Here is a 12,353-nt window from a genome sequence, read left to right on the forward strand (position 1 = left end):
CAGATGCCTTTTCTGTACACCGAGTTATCCTTTGGACAGACTCAGTGGTGGGTTTGCTAAGTCGTATGGTAGTTCTGCTTTTAGTGTCTTGAACCTCCATACTGTTCATACTAATTAATATCCCCAGCAATGATGGATGAGAGTTCCCCTTTCTCCACATCCTCTCCAGCATTTGTTAGTGCCTGTCTTTAGATAAAAGCCAATTTAACTAGGGTGAGATGATATCTAATGGTAGTTTTGATTTGCATTTCTCTGGTGACTAATGATTTTGAGCATTTTGTCATATACCTATTGGCTATTTGTATTCTTCTTTTGAGAAATGTCTATTCAGATCCTTTGCCCATTTTATCAGATTTTTTGAGTTTTTCCTGTGGAGTAGTTAGAGCTCCTTAGATATTCTAGGTATTAATTCCTTGTCATGTGGGCAGTATGCAAACATTTTCTCAGGTTCTGTGGGTTGTCTCTTCTCTTTATTAATGCTTCCCAATATTTGTATTTCATGTGGTAGCAAGACTTTCACTTGATTTAGTGAGAAGATTAGTCACAGATTTATTCTGTACCAGAAAAGCCTTTTAATTGTTTATGTCTACGCAGAAGAGAAAGAAAAGTTCCTAATTTCTGTGTAAGGAAACCAGGTGCAGAGATGTAGAGTGTGTCTGTTAAACCAGCTGAAAGGGAGAGGAAAGGGAGTAATATTTTTGTACTAAGCCTTCTGGTGCTCCAGGTACTCTTCACATTTTTTAAATGAGGAAGATTGTAAATTTGTGTATTTAATATATGGTGTTGATTTGAAGCTTTATTTGCTGTTGTTTTCATTGTTCATTGCTTCTGTAACTTTGATGTAAGAGATTGGTTCATCAAACATATGTATGAATTATTTTTCTTAATTTATTTCTTTGTCTAGTTTCTGAGAAGCATTCAGTCAGTGAGAGACCCAGCATCTATCCCTCCCGAAGAGATGGTAAGATGATATACTTCGGATGTGATGAAGGCTCCTTTGTGTAACTGAGTGTGAAATATGTAAAAACTTCCCTCTGCTCATTTCTTTGCTAACTCATAAATCCTCCAGCCTTATAAACAACCACAATATTGTTTAAAGATAGACACACCTCATTGTGAGCATGGTATTCATTTCATGAAAAGTACTTGTACTTTGCTAGAAGCCATAATATTAATAGTTGGAGAAGCAGCAACCCCCATTCTTTTGTGTGCTTCACCCAAGCCATTCATCTGCCCAGCTGAGCGTTTGTTAGGATTCTAAGATAAGCAGAAGAGGGATTATTAATATTATGGTGCTGGTAAAGATTCTCTTTACCATTAAGTTCAAAAGATGTTGATCCCTATAAGTTTGTTCTTATAACTACTATAAATAAACATTAATCCCCAAAGACATATTTAGTGTGCTTTATAGGAAATAGAATCCCAACTGTAAACTTGAGTGACCTAAGACTTTAAATAAGCCACATTTATCCAAATCAAGATTATGTATGTATAAGACTTCCCAGAAAGTATCCAGCCATGTGATATGAAAAATAGAGACATACATGGCTGGATGCTTTTCAGATAGTCTTGCATATTAAGGTTTTTAAATTTGTGATTTCTGGATTTTAAGTCAGTTTGGAGGATCTAGAGCAACATTTAAGAAAAAGGAATAAAAGAAAATATAATTGGGCATCCTATTGGATGAATTTTTTGTTTCCATCATATATATATATATATATATTTATACACGTGTGTATACTGGGCTGTGATACAATTTTTTTTACTCTGAATTATGTCAAAAATATTTTTTAAAGCCACAGACATGTATCATAGTTTGACCTTTTTTTTTTTTACCTTTTTCTCTCTCCTTGACATTTTAAAATCCTTGCACACTAGCGAGTCTTTGATTCACTAAGTATTAAGAACCTATAAATTAGCGTGTGGTACTATGAAGTTAGAAATGGGCATAATAAACGCACACACAGGAGAAGGTGATTCAGAGAAAATTAGAAATGGCTTACAAGGCAGATCTTGTGGTTTTAATGGTCTTTACTACTTTTAGTCTCCAGAATTCTCAACTCTTCCTGAGTCTTTTGGACATGCCCGGGACGCCTTTTCATTTGGAACATTGGTGGAAAGTTTGCTCACAATGTTAAATGAACAGGGTGAGTTGGAGTTAAACTTTGCATCCACAGAATCAGTAGGAAAATCATCCATAGCCTGTTCTGTGTGGAATTCAAAGGACTGCAGCCTTTGATCATAGTAAGGAACCTGTTGCTTACCAAGTAGCTTTTTTAGGGCAGGTATTAGCAGCAGTAAAGAAGGAAGCTTTGGATTTCTTTAGTTTGTATAGTGACAAGGCTTTTAAGTAGGAAGCACTTTGAACCATGGCTGCATCATGTGTGATTATCTATTTAATTCGCAATAGTGTTTATGGTCTGAAGATGCTCTATTCCTTATTGAGCCAGCCAAGAAGTCAGTAAATGTCATTAATGATTTATATGTAATACTCCAATAATAGAGTAAGATTCAAAATTGTTAAATCAGGCTTAACATTTTCTTATGCTTTCAAGAACATAAACCCTTTGATTTATGTTCTTCTTGCTGTGATTTATTCATTACTGTTTTTCTTTTGTTGTCCCTTGACAATCAGCCCACTAAAGACCTTGTTTTCCACTCTCTTCTGTGTTCTCTGTGTGCTGAGCAGCCTGCTCTACTCTGTGCCCCCTCGAGGCCTTTAATTATCCATAAGGTTACTGAGGCACTGTCACAGGAGGCCCCCTACTTGCCTATATCCCACATTGCTTAAGCTTTGTGGCAGTTCTAATGTGGTTTTTTCTACTAGGTTTATGCTGGTGTTCTTGTGTTGCAAGCACCATATAGCTGTCACCATATAGCTGTAAATTGCCCCAGCCTAAGAATCCATTGTGTATGATGAACTAACTGTTCTTCTGTGTATCTAGAATGGTGACAATTTTGTACCATCTTTGGAATAATTGAAAATAACAGTTAATTTAAATAACTTTTCTGTGGATAGGAACTATGGATGAAAAAGGCCCTCAGTCCTGTCAACTTATTAAGCCTTCTTTGGGCCTGAGCTGGGTTAAAAGGACAATCAAGGAATGAGAGGGCACAGAAGGGAGGCAGCTGAGGTGGGATTGGGTGTTGGCAGGACAGCTTTCTACACCTGCCAAGGAGTTTGGCCTAAGGCAAGCGGGAAGCTGTTTAGCAACAGCCAGGGCTTTGTTTGTTTGGGCTTTTACAGGTTGGTTTTTGCTCTCGTCAGTCTCCAGCTGTAGAGGTCCTGAAAAGAGGGAGAAGGCATTGGAAACTAACTGTAGCTCTGGATTTCAGTTTCAGCGGATGTTCTCTCCAGCTTCCAACAGACCTTGCACTCAACTTTGCTGAATCCCAATCCAAAATGTCGGCCAGCGCTCTGCACTTTACTATCTCATGACTTTTTCAGGTGAGGGCATCAGGGGTGGTGACACTGGTTGCTTCCCACTGCTGCCTGCTCCCTTGAACAATATATAAGGACCAGTTTGGGGGGAGGGGGTTGGAGGACCAAATGATGCAGCCCTTATTGTTTTGTTGATTATTAAGAGATACTGAATCGTGTCTGGGGAGAATATAGGAAGAAACTAGGTTGTGGCTCAATTTCCTATCATAGAAAGTTTGATTGCCATGAAGGCTTATGTTTAGAAATTATGATCATATTTATTAGGGCTTCTGATTGTGAAGAAGCTGGGCTTTGTTCATTAGTTTACAGTTGTAAATTAATTGAAAAGTTAATAAATCTGGTATCTCCTTTCTGTTACCATCATATTATATATATGAATTTGTTCTTGTTTTTTTCTTGTAGGGATAGGAAATGAGCTTATTTTTCTTTAGGCAAGAAATTTTCTTTGTCTAGTAGTACTTGATGGAAGAGCAAAGAAGTTGATTTATGGGGAGGGGTACAATATATCTTAATACTTTCCTGGATTCAGAGATGTTTTTGAACTTCTCTTCAAGGTTAATTTTAATTATATGTCCTTTATTTTTTATTTCTGTGACTGCAGACCTTCTGCATAAGTTAATTCCAGATTGATGACTTTTATTAGCAAACCAACTTTATGTTAGTTTTGATACTAAGTATCTTTATGAGTTTGCATTTGGAGAGCATGGGGAAAACCAGAGGAAAGGGAAAAGTGATACCTGTGAAGGGGGAAGAAATTACCTTTAGGATAGGACTGGGAAAGTTGGTATATTATTAAATAGCATTTGTACTTATTGGGTTTACATTTGTAATTACTATTTCAAAGAAACTTCACAACCATCCCCATTATGAAAATCTTTGGGGGGATTTTTTTTTTAATTTGGTTTTTAATTGACAAATATAAATTGTGTATGTTTATCATTATGAGAGTCTTTAACCAAGCTATTTCCATGTCCTTTTGGAGCATTCTTAGAAATATTTTCCTTGATAGAAAGTCTAGAATAATCCATTACAGTAAACAGATTGTCATCATAGTTTATAATATAAGTTCTTTGTTAAGAATTGTATTGTAAATTGAAAGGCGAAAAGAAAGCTAAAAGCATACCAACTCTACTGTCCCATTATTACATGGGAAGAAAACCCAGCCTGAGTTAACCAAAGGGGCCAGTGCCAGCATCCCTTGCTCAGGCAACTGAGCCAGTTTGATTAAAGTTAATACATCTCTCTCTACTAAGCCAGACAGAAACATAAGATAGGTGTAAACCTAAGATGTGAAAACTCAGGTGGTAGCTTTGCCTGCCGTGGAAGCTGTGCAGCTTGTGTACTGAAACATCCAGGAGCAATAGTCTCCCATATGGCAGGATGTGAGCTAAGCGGTCCACAGCCTCCGGGACTCTGTGGGAGCCCTGTAGGAAGCTGGTGACTCCTCCCACACTCCATCCTTGCCTGGCTGAAAGAATGACTAACTTACAGCAGGAGAAATGAGAAGATTCCTACACAGAAATTTCACATCCCCCAACTTCTTTAGTACTTTTATTTCACCAAGGAAGATGTGGGAATCAGTATTTTAACATGGCAACATTATTTCTCCCAGGATATTTTATTTAACAACAACCTATTACAACCAGAAATTTGGAGATTTATGATGATTGTTAAAACTGTAAATCCTGTTAGCAGGTGTCAGTTTAAGCTTGTATGCTCTTTACAGATCTCCGATATTCTTAAATTTCAGATTCCCAAGAGGCTTATCATAGTATTTGTCTCATAAGCTACTTGGTTGTAATTGAATCTTTGAAATGGCATAGAAGAATATTTCTTTGTTGAAAATTATCTGTGGTTATGGGTTCAGTATTAATATACTTCTTTAATCTGTTCTGCATTTTCTTCTTTTTGGCATTTAGAAATGATTTTCTAGAAGTTGTGAATTTCTTGAAAAGTTTAACACTGAAGAGTGAAGAGGAAAAAACTGAATTCTTCAAGTAAGTTTGAAAAGTTAAGACCTTGAATTCAAGTACTTGGGTTAAGTCTATATATTATTTGGTTTATTTGACACAGTTCATTAGACATTTCTTACATGCTGGCTTTCAGTGAGGCCTGGGATGGATATTAAGATAGATGGATCTGACAAGGGAAACAGATACCCAGAACGATCCTTAAACAATGGGGTGTGGGTAGGTGTAGTGGTGGAGCTTTCAGAGGGCATCCTGAGAGGAGAGAGGGAGGAGCTAGCTGGAAAAAGTATTCTGTGCAGCAGAGCAACAGGAATTAATGCATGAAGGCAGACCCAGTGGGACTGGTGCAGGGGCCTGCAGGAGGTTGAGTCCTGTGAAGGGGGCATTCCAAGACAAGGACAAGTAAGAGGTGGCCCTTGGAGGTGGCAGTAGGAATGTGGACTCTTTCTGGTGTTGAAGCCATCAGAGGGGTGAAAGCAGGCTGTGAAGTGGTTAAACCTCCCTTGAGGGGATGACTGTTGTCTATAGAGGGAGCAAGAGTTGGATTGGTTAGGAGACTGCAGTAGTCCAGGCAGCAGAGATGACACTGCATGCAAGGGCTTGGATGGTACCATTGAAGAAGACAAGGGATAAGAAGGATGTTACAAGGTAACGTTGGCAAAATTAGTGATTATCACCAAATGAAATACTAGAGGGGAGGACCTAATACACAGGTAAAATGGTAAATTCAGTGTTGGGTGTGTTGGTTTGAAGTATCTGTGGGACTTCAGATAGAGATGTACATGGACAGTTGGCCAGACAGGTCTGAAGCTTAGGAGAGAAGTCTGTAGGGGTGAGTATTAGGGCATCAGCCTGTAGTTGATGATATTTGCCCAGAGAAGTGGGTAGCATGAAAACAACAGTGGGCTCAAATTATAACCCAGTGGGCAGGAGGGGCTGGTGAATGAGACAAAGCAGTGGTTAGAAGAGATTCAGGGAGAGCCAGGAAGACTTTGAAATCCCCAGAGGAGTAGGGATTTCCGGAAAGGAAGGACAGATCAACAGATACCTGATCATTTAGCAGTCAGGAACGCACTGGGTAACCTTGTCTTAGCAAGAGCTATTCCAGCAGAGGGAGACTGCAGTGGGTCCTGGGAAGTGATTGGAAGGTGGGAAAGTAGGCACTAGAGAAAAACTCCTGAGAAACCTGGAACGGAGGGAGCATGTAATTGCTGAGGAAGCAAATGGAGTCAAGGAAGGATCTTTTAAGAATGGAAGAGATAGGAGCATGTTTATAGATAGAGGAGCTGGTGGACAAGCAGTGGAGCAATTGAAGCTACAGTCATGTTCGGAAGAACTGCTGGCGCAAGGTCTGAAGAGAAGGCAATGTGGGCAGTGGCTGGTGGGGGACAGGGGGTGGCCTTAAGTCAGGCCCTGAAATCTTTGTTAACTGGAAAGGAGGTAGGAATGAGTATAGATGGAGACCCATTTGTTGATAGTGGTATAAAGGTTGTAGGGTGATAATGCATGATGTGGCCTGTGTCCTAGTAAAGTAGGAAGTAGAATTACCTGCTAAGGGTAATTGTATAATGGCGTATTATTACTCTTAATAGGTAATGTTTGTATTTCTTAACAAAGTGCTTTTATGTAGTTTCATTTTAATGAAGTTAGTAACAAAAGTTTGAATTTTGTCTGGTATGGAAACTTTAGATAATCTAATATTTTACACCTTTTACATTTCAGAAAATGTTTATTATGTAGAAAGCTTCTGGTCTATTAGGGAAAAAAGAGAACCTTTTGCTATTGATAAAGGGTAATTTGTTGAAAACATTCATTAGCTTACTACCTGGCTTTCCCTCATATTTTGTGCATTTTTCTTAAGTACTTAGTGGCCAATCCTTTTACCTTCAAAATGCATCAGTTTTATAAAAGTGGGAGAGAGGCCATATGTGGTCTGACTTAATCAAGTAAAGTGATACAAAGAGCTTCCCAGGCTTTCCTTTTTTGTCCTTAGATTTCTGCTGGACAGAGTCAGCTGCTTGTCAGAGGAATTAATAGCTGCAAGGCTGGTACCTCTTCTGCTTAATCAGTTGGTGTTTGCAGAGCCAGTAGCTGTAAAGAGTTTTCTTCCTCATCTCCTTGGCCCCAAAAAAGGTGAATCTGTTGTTCAAAATATCACTGGTAATTAAGCAATTTAGTGATTGTTAGTGCATGAAAGAGCAGGCTGCGACTACTGTGTGGTAGAGTTAATGGCTGGTTCTAAAAATGGGGAATAGTTATTGGCCCCTGATCTGATAACTTTAACCCAAACCTGAGTACCAAAGCTCACAGGATAAATGTGGAGCTTCTTCCTCGAGTGCCAGGTTTACTATAGTCAGTAAGTTATATGTGACTAGAATATGAAATACATATGATGTTTTAAGGTAAGGCATGCATCTTCAGAGGTGCATTTGCCATGAATTATTCAGGCCTGTGCCTCCTGACTTTCCAAGAGCAACCCATTTAATGTTTTTAGTGAAAAGATTAAAAGGCACTCAGATCATTTTACTTCTTAAAGGATTCAGAGTTTTTTTATCCTGAATGTGAAATAAGGTTATTACTTTGAAACTTTGTAACTTTATAGCACTATAGATGGTAACACATCAGATTAGAGAGTATAGCATTAACATAACACTGGAATTTTTAGGTAGGTAGGATCTGCTTTCAGAATTTTTTTTTTTTTAGAAGATCTCAATCTAACCAAATAGTGTTATGGGTAACTGGATTAAAAATTAGAAGTTACTTATATCTATACTTTGATATCATTTTCTTTAGCCATGAATTTTTCTTCATAGATCTTCCAGTCTGTTACTCAGTGATCTTAGATAGGGTATATGTCTAAATCACTTGGATTGCTTTTAAAACATTTGCCTGTATCCCTGATCACTAGTTCTGCAACAGAGCCAGGTCCTCTGTCGTACATATTTTTTTAAAGATTCTCAAATGCTTCTTATGCATGTCTATTTGATAACCACTACAGTACCTACCATAGAGAGGACTGTCTAGGAACAAAGTCCCACTGAAGTACTTAACACATGGTTTTGCAAATAAAATTGCAAAAACGATATCAGTATGTCACTAATATAATCTAGCATATGAAATTCTGCAGTGATTAAACATAAATTTAAGGTAATTAAGCCTTGAGTAATTTTGGGTCAAGAAAAGAACTTTCCTTTGGTTTGGGGCATAAGAATTTAGAAGAGTGCTTAGAACACATAGAAAGCTGGGTTTAGTTTATGAGTGATGTTTAGTACTCTTTTCACTGAAATGACAGCTTGGTTTTTCATATCACCTCCTTTAATTTTGGGGATAGATCACGCACAGGGAGAAATGCCTTGCTTGCTCTCACCAGCCCTGTTCCGGTCGCGGGTGATCCCTGTGCTTCTGCAACTGTTCCAAGTCCACGAGGAGCATGTGCGGATGGTGCTGCTGTCTCACATCGAGGCCTACGTGGGGCACTTCACTCAGGAGCAGCTCAAGAAAGTCATCTTGCCACAGGTCAGAGACCAGCTGGCAGTGGGGCTATCACAGAGCCTTCTACAAGTGCAGGGCAGCAGGGTGGTGGGGCTAAAAGGAAGAATTCAGATAGGAGAAAGCAGTTCAGTTTAAAAGCCTACTGGAATACAAAGGGCTGAAATTAAAATTTCATTTCTCTAAACACTGGCAAATCGATGAAAGTAACGTTTGGTTTTAACTTGGGAGACTATAAATCTGTTTGCCAATTCTTTCAAGGAAAATCATTAAGAATCATTTGTGGAATGCTTTGTGAACATAAATATGGTAATCAATAATTAGTACAAAATATTTAGAACTGAGGGGACCATAAGATTATTCAGCTTGCTTATCAGCCACCAGGGAACTTAATTTGCACACCCAAGGCCTTCAGGTTATAACATTAGTTTCTTATTACAGCCATTACAAACTGTCACATACTGCATGTCTAAAAACTATAGAAACTTATCCTGCCTCAGTTCTGGAGGCCAAAAGTTGAAAGTAACCGGAAGTTGTAGGCATGACCAGGCTTCCTCTGAAGGCTCTAGGGAGACTATTCTTTTGCCTCTTATAAACTTCTGGTAGCTTTCAGCAATGCTTGGCATTTTTGGCTGTGGCTGCCTCATTCCAGTCTTTTCCTCTGGTGTCACATGGTCGTCTTTGCTCTGTGTCTTAACAAAGCCTATGTACAAAGACTGCAGTCAGTGAATTTAGGGTACACCCTGACTCAGTATGACCTCATCAAAAGGTTGCATTATGTGTGGATGTGAATGGGGGGGTGGAGGAGACACTATTCAGTCTAGTGTGAGATTTTAAAAAGATTGTTTTTAAAACACCAATCACATGGTATCTTATAATAATTTGTTTTCCTGTGAGATTAACACTCTACCTGCTTTCAAGGAACTAATAAAGTGGGAAAGATGTTTCAGTTATCTATTGCTGTATAACAAACTATTCCAAAACCTAATGCCTTAAAATAGCATTTTATCAATTACCACAATTCTTTGGATTTGGGAGGCTCAGCTTGGGATTCTGTTGCTCCACAGGATGTCAGCTGAGACTTTACTCATCTGAGGTCCCACCAAGCTGACCCATCCAAAATGGCTCCTTGGCACCTCAGTGGGGATGGCTGAAAAGCTGAGCTTAGCTGGGACTTTGGGACTTAGCTGAGCCTTTCTGTTCCTTAACTCTCAGGGCTTCTGTGCCCACATACAGCATTTCCACATGATGCCAGTCAGGGCAGAAGGGCAAAAGCAGCCTTCTTATGAGGACGGCTGGGAACTGACAAGTGTCATTTCTGCCTCATTCATTCATTCATTTATAAGGCAGAATTGCTCTGTGGCTCATAGCAACCTTAAACTCCTGGGTTCAAGTGATCCTCCTGCCTTAGTCTCCCAAGTAGCTGGGACTATGGGCGTGCACCACTGAACTCAGCTGACTATTTCTGTATTTTTAGCAGAGACAGGGTCTCATTCTTGCTCAGGCTGGTCTTGAACTCCTGAGCTCCAATGATCCACCCACCTCGGCCTCCCAGGATGCTAGGATTATAGGTGTGAGCTGACACACCCAGTCCCACAGTTCTCTTTATTCTTAAAAGTGAGTTGCAAAGTCAACCCAGGTTCACTGTGGGATGGCTTGACACAGGGGCATGGATATTGGAGGCAGATCCTAGAAGCTGACTTTAGAGACTTACCAGTAACACAGGGTTTTCTATTTAACATCGGCAACAGTAGTTTTTACTCTCCATACAGTTAGTTGCATCTGGAAATTTAGGAGGAAGAAAGCACTGTAACTTTGAAATGGGAGTGTCATCGTAAGTCTGAGAATCAGGCTGAGGTCAAAACATGGGATGTTCAGCATGTGAAAGACAAAGCTCTCATTACTTAGGAGTCTTCTGCCCCTGAAGGAGAGCAACGCGACGAATTTCTGTGTGCTAGAAAGTTTGCTTTGGTAGCCGTGGAGCATGGACCATGGGAAGGAGATCAGTGAGGGAGCTGGTAGAGTAGCTTAGCTAAGAGATGACAAAGGCTGGGGAAAATGTGGCAGTGGTTATGGGAGAGGGACACATGAAGGAAAAGGGTAGGACTCAATGGGAGAGGTGTTCAGGATGATGTTTTTTTTGCTTGGATGGATTATTGTTTTATGATCACCACATACAGTCGATGGAATTCTAATCATATGCAAAAGAGACATGATTTAATTTGCTTGTACAGCCTTGTTGTGAGAGTGTGCCTGATCTGTTAGCATTGGATCTAATAATTATCTTGAGACCTGATAGAAACATTTACTCTTACTATATAAATGGGGAAACTAGACCAGAAAAATAAAATGATTAATTGGTCAAGACATACTGAGAATTACTAGGAGAACTGTGTGCTCTTAAGACATGTCATGCCTGGCTGCTTGCACTGGCAGGCCGGTCACCCTGACCTTGTGTGATACTTACAGGTTACCTCTTCTTCCTTATAGTCAGAGCAACACTTCTCCTGATATCTGCATATGACTGTCTTAGTTAAGGTGCTTTAGTTTGCGAGTAACCGAAATCCATTTTAAACCAGCCAACACACGAAAGGAATTTAATGAAAGAATGTTACATTACCTGATGTGGCAATCAGGTGTAGCTTGGTCTCTCAGCCTTATGGTCTCCATTCCTTTCCTTTTTGCTTTGTTTCACTTTTAACGCTCTCTAGACCAGCTTTCACTGTTTTGGTGTGCACGTGGCCAAATGTGGTTGTCTCATAACTTCTAGATGTACTGTCCTTATTTAAAGATTTTTTTTTTTAAGAAACAGTCTCACTATGTTGCTCAGGTTGGAGTGCAGTGGCTGTTTTCAGGCATGATCCTACTGTGGGTCAGCACAGCAGCTTTGACTTGCTCTGTTCCCTTCTTGGGCCAGTTTACCCTTCCTTTGGTAATCTGGTGGTATCTCTACTGGAGGGATCACCATATTGATGCTGAACTGAGACAAGTAATCAGCATAGTTCATTGCAGACCAGAACTTCCTGGGCTGAAGTGATCCTCTTCCCTCAACCTCTTGAGTAGCTAGGACTACAGGCGTGCACTGTTGCACTTGGCATGCTGGCCTTCTTTTAAACAAACTACAGAGATAACTAGTATTACTAAATTCCAGTTTATATTAATGAGCAAGAGGTCATGATGGGCTCAGTTTGGGGCAGGTATTATGCATTATGCACAAAGAAGTTTTTAAAGTCCTGCTCTTACAGGTTTGTGAGCTAAAAAGAGTGGTGAGTACACATATGGAGAATTAAACCTTTTATAAACATAGCATTTTGACAGAGTAATTTCATGTTAGTTCCCAATGTATTTGTTTAATTTTGTATTGATTGTATTTTTATTAAAGAAAAAAAAGCCTATGATGGGGTGGTGCCTGTGGCTCATTGGGTAGGGCGCCAGCCCCATATACCAAGGTT

At 39.6% G+C, this 12,353-nt stretch overlaps 1 protein-coding gene across 3 annotated transcripts in view; it reads left to right on the plus strand.

The window, feature by feature from the left end:
- The window catches only part of SCYL3 (SCY1 like pseudokinase 3), a 38,863-nt gene that overhangs the window by 19,142 nt on the left and 7,368 nt on the right, over positions 1-12,353 (plus strand). For all 3 annotated transcript variants that reach the window (XM_023510721.1, XM_023510722.1, XM_003785714.3), the window contains exons 5-10: positions 905-961; positions 2,045-2,147; positions 3,337-3,448; positions 5,362-5,439; positions 7,406-7,545; positions 8,744-8,928. In XM_023510721.1, coding sequence (XP_023366489.1) covers positions 905-961; positions 2,045-2,147; positions 3,337-3,448; positions 5,362-5,439; positions 7,406-7,545; positions 8,744-8,928 — 675 coding nt within the window. The remainder of the gene's footprint in view (positions 1-904; positions 962-2,044; positions 2,148-3,336; positions 3,449-5,361; positions 5,440-7,405; positions 7,546-8,743; positions 8,929-12,353) is intronic.

This window comes from Otolemur garnettii, unplaced genomic scaffold, assembly GCF_000181295.1.
Source record: "Otolemur garnettii isolate 467f Iridium unplaced genomic scaffold, OtoGar3 scaffold00016, whole genome shotgun sequence".
Classification (NCBI taxonomy): domain Eukaryota; kingdom Metazoa; phylum Chordata; class Mammalia; order Primates; family Galagidae; genus Otolemur; species Otolemur garnettii.